The 14,815-nt window shown below is 39.9% G+C and overlaps 1 protein-coding gene and 1 gene segment (V, D, J or C); both read left to right on the top strand.

Annotated features, from left to right (window-relative positions):
* Positions 1-12,155: 12,155 nt before the first annotated feature.
* On the top strand, positions 12,156-13,053 carry LOC145549990 (uncharacterized). Its single transcript, XM_081603188.1, has 2 exons — positions 12,156-12,396; positions 12,489-13,053. The coding sequence occupies exons 1-2, from the start codon at positions 12,345-12,347 to the stop codon at positions 12,914-12,916; spliced, it is 480 nt and encodes a 159-aa protein (XP_081459314.1). The 5' UTR covers positions 12,156-12,344; the 3' UTR covers positions 12,917-13,053.
* An 840-nt stretch (positions 13,054-13,893) lies between these two features.
* On the top strand, positions 13,894-14,705 carry LOC145549992 (T cell receptor alpha variable 23/delta variable 6-like). The segment is given in 2 exon segments: positions 13,894-14,069; positions 14,154-14,705. Coding segments are annotated over 2 exon segments (351 nt in total).
* The last annotated feature ends 110 nt before the right edge of the window (positions 14,706-14,815 follow it).

The following is a 14,815-nucleotide window of genomic DNA, read 5'->3' as shown; positions in this document are numbered from 1 at the left end:
TGGTTACTTTGGTCTGTAAATCAGCCGAAAGTTTCCATTTGTGACACCAACACTGTAGCTGGAGATGACAACTCGTCCACAGCAGTGAAAAGCAACAGCCTGGTCTCATCATGTTGAACACCTTCTTCCTGGTCTGTGTTTTGTTTCAGCTCCAGCTGCCAGTTAATGATGGTGAGGATTCAGAAACGACCAGACAACAAACAATTATTGTTTAAAATTGTAATTTTCATGCTGCTTGTTCTGTTTTTCCCCACAGGAGCTCCTAGTGCTTATGAGGTTCTCCAAACGCCTCGTTTCGCCGCTCCGAAACCCGGAGGAACCATCACGATCCACTGTTCACACAGCGTATCCATTTTCGACTGCATCCTTTGGTACAAACGAGAAAAACACGGAGCTCTGAGGTTCCTGGGATACATGAACAGGAACTTCCCTAACCCAGAGGGTGACGTGAAGGACAAGATGAACTTTGGAGGAGACGGCAGTAAACACGCGACCCTGAACATTTCGACTGTTTCGGAAAACGACAGCGCGGTTTATTTCTGCGCTGCCAGTCGACACAGTACAGCAGAAACCCTGTCAGTCAATACAAAAACTCTGCATGAAGATAGAGATCTGAACACCTGCAGTCAGCCTCCATGTACGACTCACATTGTGACTGACTGGGTTCGGTTTACCACTGACCAATCAGATCACTGGAAACTCACAGCCACCATTAAGGTTCCATTTAAACAATCAGAGTAACATGAAGTAATAATAAAAAAAGAAACTTAAAAAAGCCAGTCAGAAAATTATCTTCTACTAGACATACTCCTTAAACCTGTATATATGTACACTTGCCTCCTATTATTATAAGCAATTTTTTTAATTTAACATAAAAAAACAAACAGTTCATGTTTAAAATCCATGTTTCTTTTAACTTAACCTATATCTATGGATAGTATCAGTGATGGCCTGCAGGGGGAGCAAGATGAGCCATCTGTGCTTCAACTTGCAAGTACACTCCTATATATTTTTACTATGGACTTCACTACCAAACAAAGATTCATCATATTACTTTCCTCCTGGTAATTTTTAATTTTTATGAATTAAAAAAGATCAAACTAGTCATCAATCAAAGGTGCTGACTATTTGCAGATGCCCTGGTACAGGCAACTGCCTGGAGAAACCATGAAACTAATTGTTTTATTTATATTTATGACCCATAGGTGGCAGTATGACTTCATCCAGAATGTTGCACTGAACCAGGTCTGTGAAGTTAAGAGGAGGAGGATCTACTTTAACTCCACCCTGTAATGATGATTTGAACAAGGATGCAACCAAGACATTACACTTCCTGATGCAACAAAGAAAAACTGACTTCTATAAGTGACATAGTTATCTAAGTCTGAATTCTTTAATTTTCTAAATGTTTAAAGGACAGGAAATGCTCATCATTTTTATTTGCTTTAGCTGCAGCACTTTCCTGATTTCAGGTTGTGTGTTTAAGCTTTTCAGTTGTTGTGGCTGAGTTTAAACAAATCAAACTTTTTCAGTTTTCATTTTAGAAACGTGATATTTATGGCACTGTTTTTCTCCCACAGGATCTTCGCAAAGCAGCAAAGTCCACCAGCATCCAGCGGATATTTACAAATATCCTAATGAAAGCAAAGCCGAAATTTATTGTTCACATGACGACAATACCTTCACCAGAATCCTCTGGTACAAGCAATCAGCCAGCAAAGGCCTGCAGTTCCTGGGTTACCTGTACGGAGGCACGGGATCTCCGGAGAAAGACGTGAATGTGGCGATAAACGGGAAAGCAACTCAAGGGGAAACCTGCACATTAACAGTAGAAGGACTCGACCAGAACAGCAGCGCGATTTATTTCTGTGCTGCTAGTCTCACAGTGTTTCATATCTTAGCTTCTCAATACAAAAACGTCCTGATATAACAGCTGCGTTTGCTTTAACATTGCTTTCCAGCTCACATCCCCTCGCACCTGCTTTCTCACCACTGTCGGTGTTTTCTCTGATTTAATCAGGGATGTGAGGTTCTTACTGCAGAGCAATGAGCTTTAACCTTTCAGCTTACTACTTTTTTAAAAACAGTAACAAACTTTCAACTGATTGTAAAATATCACAATGTTATGATAGCTTACATATTTCTCACGTTTCATCTACAGTCTATAATGTACAATAACTTGTGGGTTTACAGCAATCAGACACTTCTTATAATATCCAAGAGCTGTTTGCATGTTTCCACTGGTATTTTGATGATTAATCTGATGATAAATCTTCAGGCTGGAAGGCATCACTGACCTTCACATTACATTAATTCTTTACATGGCGTGCCACTCTGAAATGTTAGCATTATTTTAGTGTTAGGAGAAAGAAACATGTTGATAGAATTCAAAGATTACATTAAATATCCTGTTGCCTTGCAGCAAGAAGGTTCTGGGTTCGATTCCCGGCCCCGGTCTTTCTGCATGGAGTTTGCATGTTCTCCCTGTGCATGGTGGGTTTTCTCCGGGTACTCCGGTTTCCTCCCACAGTCCAAAAACATGACTGTCAGGTTAATTGGCCTCTCTAAATTCCCCCACGGTGTGTGTGCATGGCTGTTTGTCCTGTCGGTCTCTGTGTTGCCCTGCGACAGACTGGCGACCTGTCCAGGGTGACCCCACCTCTTGTCCGGAATGTTAGCTGGAGAGGCACGAGTAACCCTCCCGACCCCGTTAGGGACAAAGGTGTAAAGAAAATGAATGAATGAATGAATGGATGGATGGATGGATGGATGGATGGATGGATGGATGGATGGATGGATGGATGGATGGATGGATGGATGGATGGATGGATGGATGGATGGATGGATGGATGGATGGATGGATGGATGGATGGATGGATGGATGGATGGATGGATGGATATTAAATCTCAATCATCCAGGGGTCTGAATCATTTTCAGTTGAGCTGAGAATGGTGGGCGACCTACTTTCTCATCCTAGATTTTTGATGAAAAATTTAACAAGGGAGACATTTCTAATAATAATAATAATAATTTTCAAAAACTCGCAAGTAACAAAATTGTAATTGTAAATTTCATCCAAACATATTATAGAAGAGTTGATAGGAAACATCTGATCTTTTTATGCATCTTCTCAGTAAAATCAATGTTAAACCACAGCTCAGGATTTGATTCAATAACATGTTGTTTTATTTCTTACCACGAGGTGGCAGTATCTTCACAGTGTATAGAGGTCATTTACAACCAGAACAATGTATTAAGGCCCCACCCGCTCCAAGAAGATTAGACATTACAGAAATGCAACGTGAATAATCAGTAGTTGTTCAAAGTTGGCAACAATAACAAGACATCCTTAAAGTTAGCCATGAAACACCACATGATTATCACAGGCTTTTGTTTGACATTTATGATCACTGGACTTTCAGGTAACCGGGAGAAAAATCTAGATTTAACTCTCTGTTATTTGACAACTACTGAAGTTAAAGTCATGCTTTTGCTGCTTCCTCTACAGGTGCTTCACTCAGTGACGAAGTCCATCAGACTCCATCTGACTTGTACAAAAAACAGGAGCAAACAGCAGAAATCGATTGCTCGCACAATATCAACAACTACGATCGGATCTTGTGGTACAAACGGACAGCCGACAGGCAGATGGAGTTTCTAGGATACATGCTAGCAAACATCGGCTACCCGGAGGAAGGAGCAAAGGTGAAGATCGGCGGGAACGCCAACAAGGGCCAGACATGCACGCTGACGATAGACGGGCTCGACATGAAAAGCAGTGCAGTTTACTTCTGCGCTGCCAGTTACCACAGTGCAACATGCAAAAAGTCCTCAGTGCAAAAACCTCTAGCTTTTGTTTCCCTGTCTCTCAGGTCCATGCACCTGTCTGCTCTCAACCGGTTTATCGAAGTTTGGATCTTTCTGTTGAGGCACTGAGGTACATGAGGGAGGTGAAAACATGCTGCGGTTTGAATTTTTGGTAGAGGAGGAACCTCATAGACACCACCCACGTGTTGACAGAGGAGGAAATAGCTCAAAAGGGACATTTGGAGACTCTTTTTCAGTCATAAAGCAACAAAATGATCGCGGTTCTCTTTTGTATTACTTTGAGCGCAGCAGCGTCAGGTAAATAAACAATTTTCAAAACCAAAAAACATTCATAAACTCTGAATTGTTTCGACTTTGATTGAATACATTGAGTCCTTTCCTTCAGGTTCACTTCATGAGAAAGTCCACCAGAATCCGCCTGACATTCACAAGCATCCCAGAGAATCTCCCAAAATCCGCTGCTCGCACGAAATCGACAACTACGATGAAATTCGTTGGTACAAACAAACATCCAACGGTGGACAGCTGGAGTTCCTCGGACGGGTGGAGAACAGCTTCAGGTACCCGGAGACAGACATGAATGTGTCTTTGGAGGGAAGTGCAGATAAAGGCCAGATCTGCACCATAACAATCGAAGGACTCACCTCCAGGAGCAGCGCGGTTTACTTCTGCGCCGCTCGCTACCACTGTGCTGAGAGTTATTGTTCCTTAACACAAAAACCTCAACGTTACCACTTTGTATTATTTATATTCAGCCATTAGGTGGCAGCATTTCTCCAGATTCAGTTGTCTGAGGTGTCGGTGACATTGTGGGAAGTAACTTACGAAGAGGAGGCTGACCTGTGACATCACATGCCTGATGAGGGTATATAATGTGTTTGGTATTGTAGAAGTGAATCCTTATATATGTGATGTAAAGGGAAACAGTGAATTATATCAGTAGCATTGCAGCGTTTTATTAACCAAATGTTTTGGGATCAAGAGATGCTCCTCATCCTTTTTATTTGCTTTAGTTGGAAACCTTTGCTGGTTTCAGGTAATATCTTTAGGGTATTTCAACTCTTCCATTTGCTTGGTTGTGTTTATGATGATATCAATGATACAATGTTGGTCTTTTTTGGTCGTAGGTTCCTCTCTAAGTGACAAAGTGCAACAATCTCCACCAGATATCTACAAATCTTCAGAAAAGGAAGCTAAAATCGAGTGTTTCCACAATATTGACAACTACAACCGAATCCTCTGGTACAAGCAGACGAGCAGAGACATGCAGCTTCTGGGGTACAGGTTCGCAGGGTCTTCGACTGTAGAGGAAGGAGCAAAAGTAGAAATTGGAGGGGGAGCAAATAAAGAGGAAACCTGCACATTGACGATTAAAGAACACAGCGAGAGCAGCAGTGGAGTTTACTTCTGTGCTGCTAGTCTCCACAGTGCTGCAAAACTCTGATCCTCAGTACAAAAACCTCCTGATCTCTAAATGTTTTTTCCCCCCCAAATCCGTCGTACATTTCACACACCCTGCTTTGCACCTGCGTTTTCACCAGTACTGGTTTCTCCTCTGATTTAATCAGGAACTGGGTAGCACCCTTCCTTCTTAAATAGCAGCACGCTCAGACCTTAGGATGAACATGGAAGAATATCACCCTGTGATGAGATGAATATTTCTAACATTTACAGTCAGGATGATGTAAATTCAAAGTATGAGAAAAACTATATTCTAGCATACTAAGCGGGATTAGCATTTAAATGTTGAGTGTTTCACTCTATGCAGATGATATTGTCACTTTTTTTTTTCAATTGCATACGCCTAAAGGTAGGAAGTGAAGCGACACCAGAAATAAGGGTCAAAACCAAAAGTACTGGCACAAGGCGTACAGGAAAAGAACATGAACCTCCCTGTGTTCACAGCTTTTGGTCAACAATCAGACGAGAGAGAAACTTCAGACCAAAAGTTCAGCAATCAAGATAACTTTGAGTGAGATCTAACAACTGAATAAGAACTCACTGACAGATCATCTGTTGAAAGCTTGTAAGTAATCTTAAATAAAGGTTTGATTTGAAACTATAAGATTATTATGAAATGACAAGATTGGTAAAAATAGAGAAATAAAAAAATGACAATTTCTTACCAAGACGTCCTTTCACTTTTCTAAAACACCACGAGCTGTCTTATATACACCTAACAAAAATTTCAGATGTATGAGGTTCAGATTTACTTGTTAAAGAAACAAATACTAAAATGTATATGAAAAAGGAACTGGATTGAAAACAAATAATTTTTTTTGTTTGTAGAAACTTACAAAAATAAATACATTTTTGACTCAGTGGTTACGACATGTTGCTAATTTATTCCAGCAGGTTACAAAGACATTTGTGGAAAAAGACAGATTTTTGACTCAAATCTCAAAGGATAGTTTAGAATTGAATTAAATTATTTGAATTCAATTTCATCAGGTGGCAGAATCCATTATGTATAGTGATAATATACAAAAAGCACATAGAATTGAAGCCCCACCCACTCAAAGAACGATATTGTGATTAATGGCACAGAAATGTGTAAAGAATCATGTGTAGTTTAAATTTAGTCATTAAACAACATATGGCAATCAGAGACTTTTGTTTGTTTCAATTTGCCTTATAGTTCATATCTGCTTTCATCTGAATTCACACCATTATTTGTTCCCTCCTCTGATTTAAACAGGGATCAGAATGGGAGGTTCTTACTGCATTTAACCCTCCCATCTTCCTCCTTAAATAACTACAGGCTTAAACATGAGGATGGTCATTAAACACCATGTTGGGTTGCATCTTTCTCACATTTATACATGTGTTGTTTTGGCAACAAGGTACAAAAGACCAGCAACAAAAAATATTTCTAATGGCTGATGACACTCAAATTTCAGAGTGAATTTAACTCTACGCAGATGATATTGTAGTTCATCCAAAATTTACAATTTGTATTATACTTCTTTCTTTTCACAGGTCATTGCCAGGATGTGACTCAACTACCTAAAATCATCTGGAAGTCCGCGGCCGAGTCCGCAGAGATGAACTGCAGCCACACCAGAGACAAAGGTTATAACCAGATGTACTGGTACCGACAGCGTCCTGGGGAGACCATGACCCTCGTTGTGTACACGGTATACGGTGGGCAGCCAGACTATGAAGGAAACTCCAAGACCAAATACTCAGCAGTCAAAGACACCATAGAGACCGGAGCTCTGACTGTGAAGGACCTGCAGCCTAATGACAGCGGCGTGTATTTCTGTGCTGTCAGCAACACAGTGATGTGAGGAAATACAACAGCTGAACAAAAACTGACTGCCAATAAAACAGTTAATCAGAAACCCATGTCTGCACTGCTGTGACTCTCCAGTAGATGGCACTGGAGATCCATCCATCCATCCATCCATTTTCTTGCACCCTTTTTCCCTCAGTGGGGTCGGGAGGGGTGCTGGTGCCCATCTCCAGCCAACGTTTCGGGCGAGAGGCGGGGTACACCCTGGACAGGTCGCCAGTCTGTCGCAGGGCAACACAGAGACACACAGGACACACAACCATGCACACACACACTCACACCTAGGGGCAATTTGGAGAGGCCAATTAACCTGAGAGTCATGTTTTTGGACTGTGGGAGGAAACCGGAGTACCCGGAGAAAACCCACGCACGCACAGGGAGAACATGCAAACTCCATGCAGAAAGACCCCAGGCTGGGAATCGAACCCAGAACCTTCTTGCTGCAAGGCAACAGCTCTGCACTGGAGATCCATGAAGACTTTTCAGGTTTAACAATGATGGTTTGGCATCGTTGGGCGTGTTCATGAAAGAGACTAGAACCTAACTAGAATGTTAGACACATTTTTCTGCTCAGAGAGACAGAGAGTAGATCATCATGCTGACATTTTCCCTTTTGTTTTCGTTCATGGGTAATCAACTTCTTTATTTTTCATTTTCATGAACCATAATTTATATTTCCCATACACTTAAGTCATAGATAGATAGATAGATATCTGATCTCTGCAGATCAGATCTATATATATAAAGAAAAGTCAAGATGAAAAGTAAAAACAATTGTATTTCAGTTAGAGGGATTCAGGTGTGGAATAATTGTTGTGAGGAGTTAAAACTGTTTCTCACTATTTAATTTTTTTTTAGCAAAAACTTTTGATAAAAAAGTACAATAAGGTTTTTATTATGTCTTGTTTTATGAGTGTGTCAACAGACTTTGTGGGAACTCCTTATGTTTTTGAAAAATACACAAGAAAGTTTGGTGCTTTGATTATGATGGTGATTTATGAATAACAATGTGAAAAGAGACATAATAAATGTGTTTACTGTATTTAATCTTTTTATTCAGAAATACTGTTTATTTCTGTAGTAGTTTTGTCTTGTGTTTTTCTTCAGCATTGTGTGTGTATGTGATAGGTATTTTCCTAGAACCTACATAAAAGAACCACAGACAACGTATATGAATTTATGACAAACTTTGCAAAGGAGAAGACTCTATCAATTGCTCCTCCGAGCTGTTCATAGAGCGTTCTGAAAACCTTCAGTTTGTTTGTCTCTTTTATTAGCAGGGGAGAGAAAGGTGTGAACAGGAATGGAGGGGGTGAAACCCACATCCTATATTCATAGTAGGATGTGAATTCAGACAGACAGAGGGGAGACACAGAAACTAAATTAACACATACTAGGTTTTACAGCTCAGGACTTTCCCAGGAAGATCTAAGTCACCATCTGTACAAACATGCTTGATTAAGGAAGATTTAATTTTGTCTCCCAAGTTTCAACAAGTTTGAACACTAAACCTCTAAATATAAACTAGTAACATAAACTTATAAATATAAGAATGATAACAAACATAATAACTCTAACATTATGATTCAACTTTTTTGACTTGTATGAAAAAGTTTAAAGATGACCAAAAATATATATATTTTATTGAATTGAATTTTCTTTCAATATTCAAGGCGTTTGTCTGAGCGTCGAGGTTCATCAAACTCCTCCAGCAGCCCTGAGAAAACCTGGACAGGTCTTCCAGATGGTCTGCAGCCATGGAAAGACCGACTACACGCTCATGCAGTGGTACCAGAAATCCCCCGGAGACAAAGCACTGAAACGCATTGGACACTTGAACTACGGCAACAAAGAACTTGAAAAACCTTTTGAGGGACATTTTAAATTTACCGGAGACTTGAGTGGAGAGATGGCAAAGAACGCCTCTATGATAATCACGGACCTGAAGCCTGAACACACTGCGGTGTATTACTGTGCAGCCAGCTATGCACAATGACAGCAAAGCCAGTGTTGTTCATACAAAAACTCAGACCGGTTTCAGCTGAAGTCATTGGTTTATGTTTGAACAAGCCCCGCCCACGTCTTGATTTAATGCCGTCAATTTTTCTCCCATAGTTCAGTCGACTATTAGAATCAGAATCACAGTCTGATAGTATTTGTTACACTTTTAATATTTAATGTCACCAATCGGGTTTTAACATGATTCATTTTCTCTTTTTTTGTTACATAACAGGTATTCACTTGTGAACAGGAGAAAACTTTGAACAAATTCTCCACATTTCGAGATAATTTATCAATTTTTGTTGCCTTCCAGGTGTTGCTTTCGGCCTTGAGGTCCATCAGTCCCGCTCCGATCTCATCGTGAAACGTGGAGAAAAAGTTCACATCTTCTGCACCCATGAGAAAACGGACTTCTGGACAATGCTCTGGTACCGGCAGCCGCCTGCGGACACGGCTTTGGAACTAATTGGACATTTATACACGAGCAGCATCAAGATGGAGGATGAAGACGATCAAAACGTCCGAATCGTCGGAGACTTGAGCGGCAGCACAGCAAAGAATTCCTCTCTGGTGATCAACATCGTGGAACAGAAACACACGGCCGTTTACTACTGCGCAGCGCGAGAAGCACACTGATGAAGAATCCTGTCTGCGCTTTACAAAAACTGCTTTATCATCATCATCAGTGGTTTGGCAGAAAGATTTGGGAAAAAACTGCTCTCAAGCACCTGCTTCTCTGTTTTTAATTGAGCGTCTTCATGCTAAAGTGACACTGTTTCATTAAAAATAAATAAATAAATAAATAAAAAAATCCCAAAAACAAAACTTGCCCATGGATAGTGGCTAATAAATTAGACCTAAGCTTTCCAGAGAATTAGGTTAGTAAAAGTTTATTTCTAAATTTAAAAAGTAGAGTGAGATTACTTTTTCACAAAGGTTCAGGGGTTGAATTTTTTCCCCTTAAAAATAAAATCAACATACAAAAACTACATTTGATGTTGTCTCTGGTTCTTTTTGTTTGACATTAAAATGAGTTTGTCATGAATGTATAAAATCATATTTTGGTTATAGACACATTTGAGGTGATTTTATGTTGCGTTGCTATTATTTAATTGGCTTTTTGAGTTGAAAAGTTACCGAGCCACTGCTTCTGTTAAATCTTGATGAATAACACACACCAATTTTTAAGGGTCTATCTCAAAGGATTTCATTATTTTATCAATCACTGAACGGCTTTAGCACCAAAACACATTAAAGATCTGTTGCTGTTGTTGTTGCTGTTGTTGTTGTTGTGTCCACCTTCCAGTCCTCTGAGCTCTTCTGTTCTGCCTCTCCAGAACCAGAACCAAACATGGAGAAGCAGCATTCAGCTTCTATGCATCACAAATCTGGAACAAACTTCCAGGAAACTGTAAAACTGCCGAAACAGAGTTAATTAAAATCCTTTTTGATGATGGCATTTGACAACATATAATGCTTTGTTACCCATTTTGTTTCAAAATGGGTAACTGTGAAGTTTTTTATGATGTAAAAGAAATTTTAATTGTCTTGATGCTAAAATGTGCAATATAAAGGCCTCATGTATTCATTGGTGTTTCTCTGTTCATACACTAAGTTTGTCTTTTTCATTCATCAAATTATCCAAAGGCATGTCATTTGGTTTTTAAGAAAACATGACAGTTCTCCTTAAACAATTTTTTAAAATAATTAAAAAAATAATTTATTAAAATATTTCAGTCTGGTGTTCACTGTATACAGCTCTGGCAAAAAAAAAAAGAAAGGGAAAAAAAAGAAGAGCCGTCTGCACTGAAGGCCATTGAAATCCTTCTGGTTATTCCACCTAATATTGATTCTTTTCCTGAGTTCAAACATCAGTATTGTTATGTCTAAATGAATATGAACTTGTTTTCTTTGCATGATGTCTGAAAGCACTGCATCTCTTTTGTTATTTTGTCCATTTCTCATTTTCTGCAAATAAAAACTAAAGTTTTGCTTTGAATTTCAGAGACATGTTGTCAATAGTTCATAGAATAAAAGAGCAACATTCATTTTATTCAACCATGAACTTATGAAATCAGAAACTCTTTTTTCCAGCTGTGTATGAAGTGACTCCACCCATCTGGTGACATCACAGTGATGAAGAAACACCAACAACTGACACAGAGTCAGTTCACAGGTACATGTAAAGCAAACTGCCCTCATCTCAGTGAAAATGATTTTAATTCTTTTTTGCCATTTCCTTACAGGTACCAGCTACTTTATTCTGGAATAACATGTAAATGTTCCTGCCCTTTTTAAGTCACTAATCTGTAAAAACACAAACTTTCACTGCAGCAGGTTTTTCTCTGGGCGTTCAGGTCCATCAGTCTCCTCCGGCTCTCCTGGGAAGAGAAGGACAAAGCGTGCAGCTGGTGTGCAGCCATGAACACGGAGACCTCAGAGTGATGCTGTGGTACCGGCGCCGACCTGCCGAAGTCGCCCTGGAGCTCGTCGGCTACGGATACGTGGAGTTTAAAGACGACAGCGTCGAGGAGGCTTTCAGGCAGAAGGGCTTCAGCCTAGCCGGAAATCTGAGCGGAAACAACGCCAAGAACGGCTCGCTCTTCATCAGGAGTCTGAACGCGGCCGAACACGAGGCCACGTATTTCTGCGCCGCCAGTAAACCCACAGTGGATCAAACATCCACCTGCTCCTGACAAAAACCTCTGCAACTCTGCTCTCACTTCAGCCTACAAGGACTTTTGTATTTGGAAGAACAAAATGCCACTGAAGCGATTCCATCTGCAAACGGTGGAGATTTGAACAAGTGACAAATGTTTTTGTTTTGTTTTGTGGTTGAAGGTTGGAGCAAAACATAGACAAGACCTAGGAATGTGCCCAAAGTAGAGGATTAGGGCCACTGGAAAAAATAATAATCATAATAATTCTGTTGTTTGTTTTTTTTTAGCTTTATTAGTTTTCATGGAATGAATTTTGATCAAAGCATGTTCATGTGTTCGAATGGCCCAGTAAAAGTCTAGACCTCAAGCCAAAATGAGAACCAATGTAACGCCGTGATATGGATTTAACATGGCGCAGCCTGAACTCCTCGGAACAAAAATGTGAAAAAAAGTTTAAGCGGTGTGAATACTTTTTCAGTTTTATACAGCGAGGTCACTTCCTGCTCCGCCTTCCTGCTCAGGAAGCCCTGCAGAGATCAGAGGGCCACTCAGTTCCAACATGAAGCTTCATCATCTCACAGTGTGCATCGTCACTCTGTGCTGGATTGAAGGTACCCCCTAAATTTTCACGTCATTTTTGCAAAAAAACAAAAGGACTACATAATTCATTTTTAAACAGTGTATCTTTTTTTTTTTCCTGCAGGAGTTTACCCGAGCAAAGAGAAACTTGTGTTTCAGTCTCCACCCGACCTCCTTCTGCAGCTACACGATGCAGCCAAGCTGACGCTGACGCACAAGATACAGAGCTACGACACGATCCTCTGGTATCAGCGCTCACCGGGAGACACTTCCCTGAAGCTGATCGGCTACATGTCTTATAAAAATCCAAACATCGAGGGCGGATTTGTCGGCCGCTTCGAAGTAAGCGGAGACGGAGAGAACACGGCTCATCTCCACATCCTGAACCTGACCGGCGCCGAGTACAACGGAGAATATCTTGGAGCGGCGAGTATGCACAGTGGAGAAGACGGCGGCGCTCTCATACAAAAACCCCCCATGAGCCGCAGGAAACCAATAAAACCACATGATGCCTGCGGAACAACGCCGGCACAATACAAACAGGTGTACTGAAAAAAATAAAAATAACAATGAAAACATCTAAATCTCAACACTCCAAACTATAACTGCACTTGAAAAGTGAAAGATTTAATTTAAAGTCAAGTTTATTTGTGGTGAACATTTCAGCAACAAGCCAGTTCAAAAGAGCTTTAAACTAATAAAAACAATTATTATAAAACAAGCAGTAAACATTACATTTTGTCAAAGGCCAGAATGAAAATCATCACAGCTATGTCGATAAATGTTCCACTATAGCGACTCAAAGAAGATGGGTCTTTAGTCTAGATTTAAAGGAAATCAGTGTTTCGGCTGTTTTGTAGTTTTCTGGGAGTTTGATCCAGATTAGAGGATCAATGTTGCTTCTACATGTTTGGTCCCGGTAATGCAGAGCAGAACCAGAACCAGAACCAGGAGCTGCTGGAAGGTTGGCGTAACATCAACAACAACAACAACAACAACAACAGATCTTTAACGTATTTTAGATGCTTAACTGCTTTGGTGCTAATAACTTAAATACATTCTAAGTGAGGAAAGAAATCAGCAGATTCTACTTCCTAATAGACATGTCTCATTTAGTACATTAATTACGATTAATCAATGAGTTGAAAATCCTCTTTTAGAAACTTTTCAATGATAATTATAAAATTGAACAGAAAGACGTGAAGGCTGATCAAGTAGCAAAGTTTTCTTTTCTCATAAAACAATGAATAAAAATAAAATTATGATTTAACAGATACAAAAAAGCAAAAACTATTTAATAAGACAAAATAATCACCAAACTTTGAATTTTTCCAAAAGTTTTAATTATTTTAGACATAATAAAATAATTAAAACTTTTGGAAAGTTTTAATTATTTAAAACTTTCCAAAAGTTTTGGAAACTTTTGGAAGTTAATGGCAACTTAATGTCAGTGTTGCCATTAAGTTGGCGGCTGATGTGTTGTTTTAAACCCTGACCAGCAGAGGGCAGCAACAACACATGGACGATTTGATCTCTGTAAGCTCCTCCTACTTTAAAACATACAATAAATGGTTTCCCTCCAGTTTGCTCGTTCACAATATCTCTGCATGTTTGTATTTTCAAACAAATTCTATAGACGGAAATTAAAAATAAAAAAAATCTAAAATGTCAATCAGTGTCCTGATGTTTCTGTTTTTGTTTGCAGGTGAGTAAGAAGATGAGTTCAAGTTTTCTAACAAACATTTATGCTACTTTCACTCTTATTTCATTTCATTTTTTTGTCTTGTAGACATCGTGGCGTCACAACCCATCATCCAGCAGTCGCCTGCCTCCATCCTGATAGAGCCGGGACAAGCTGCCCATCTCCACTGTTACCACGGCGATAACAGCTATCCCTACATGCTCTGGTACCAGTCGGCGACGGGAGGCGGCCGACGGGCCATGGACCTGATCGGACTGCTTCACTATGAAAACCAAAGTCCCGAGAAGGCCTTCGAGAGTCGCTTCAACATGACGGGTCATTCCAAAGGCAAAGCTCAGCTGATCGTCTCTGACGCCAAACCAGGAGACACAGCAGAGTATTTCTGTGCAGCTAGTTAACACAGTGCTTCATTTCCCCCAGCTGCTGCACAAAAACACTCCAGCTCACACCTGCATGGCTGAGAGATAAATGTCTGGTAAGAGGTGTGCATAAGACACTGTCATAAACATGAAAGAGTCTTTATGAATGTTTATGACTGTTGTCATGAAGCGTCATTCGGTAAATAATGAAACTTTTAATGCAAAGTTGCTTCAAAAGGCCATTAAAAGTGTCAACTTTGCATTAAAGTGTCATTACTTACCCAGTAATTCAAAGCTGGTCCTTTTAAAGGACTTTAAATGCAACTTTTAAAGCATTAAAAGTGTCATTATTTGCCAAATGACACTTCATGACACCAGTCATAATCATTC

The sequence above is a fragment of the Poecilia reticulata genome, chromosome 22 (assembly GCF_904066995.2).
Source record: "Poecilia reticulata chromosome 22, P_reticulata-male-v2, whole genome shotgun sequence".
NCBI lineage: Eukaryota > Metazoa > Chordata > Actinopteri > Cyprinodontiformes > Poeciliidae > Poecilia > Poecilia reticulata.
This window is presented reverse-complemented; position numbering and strand designations above follow the sequence as displayed.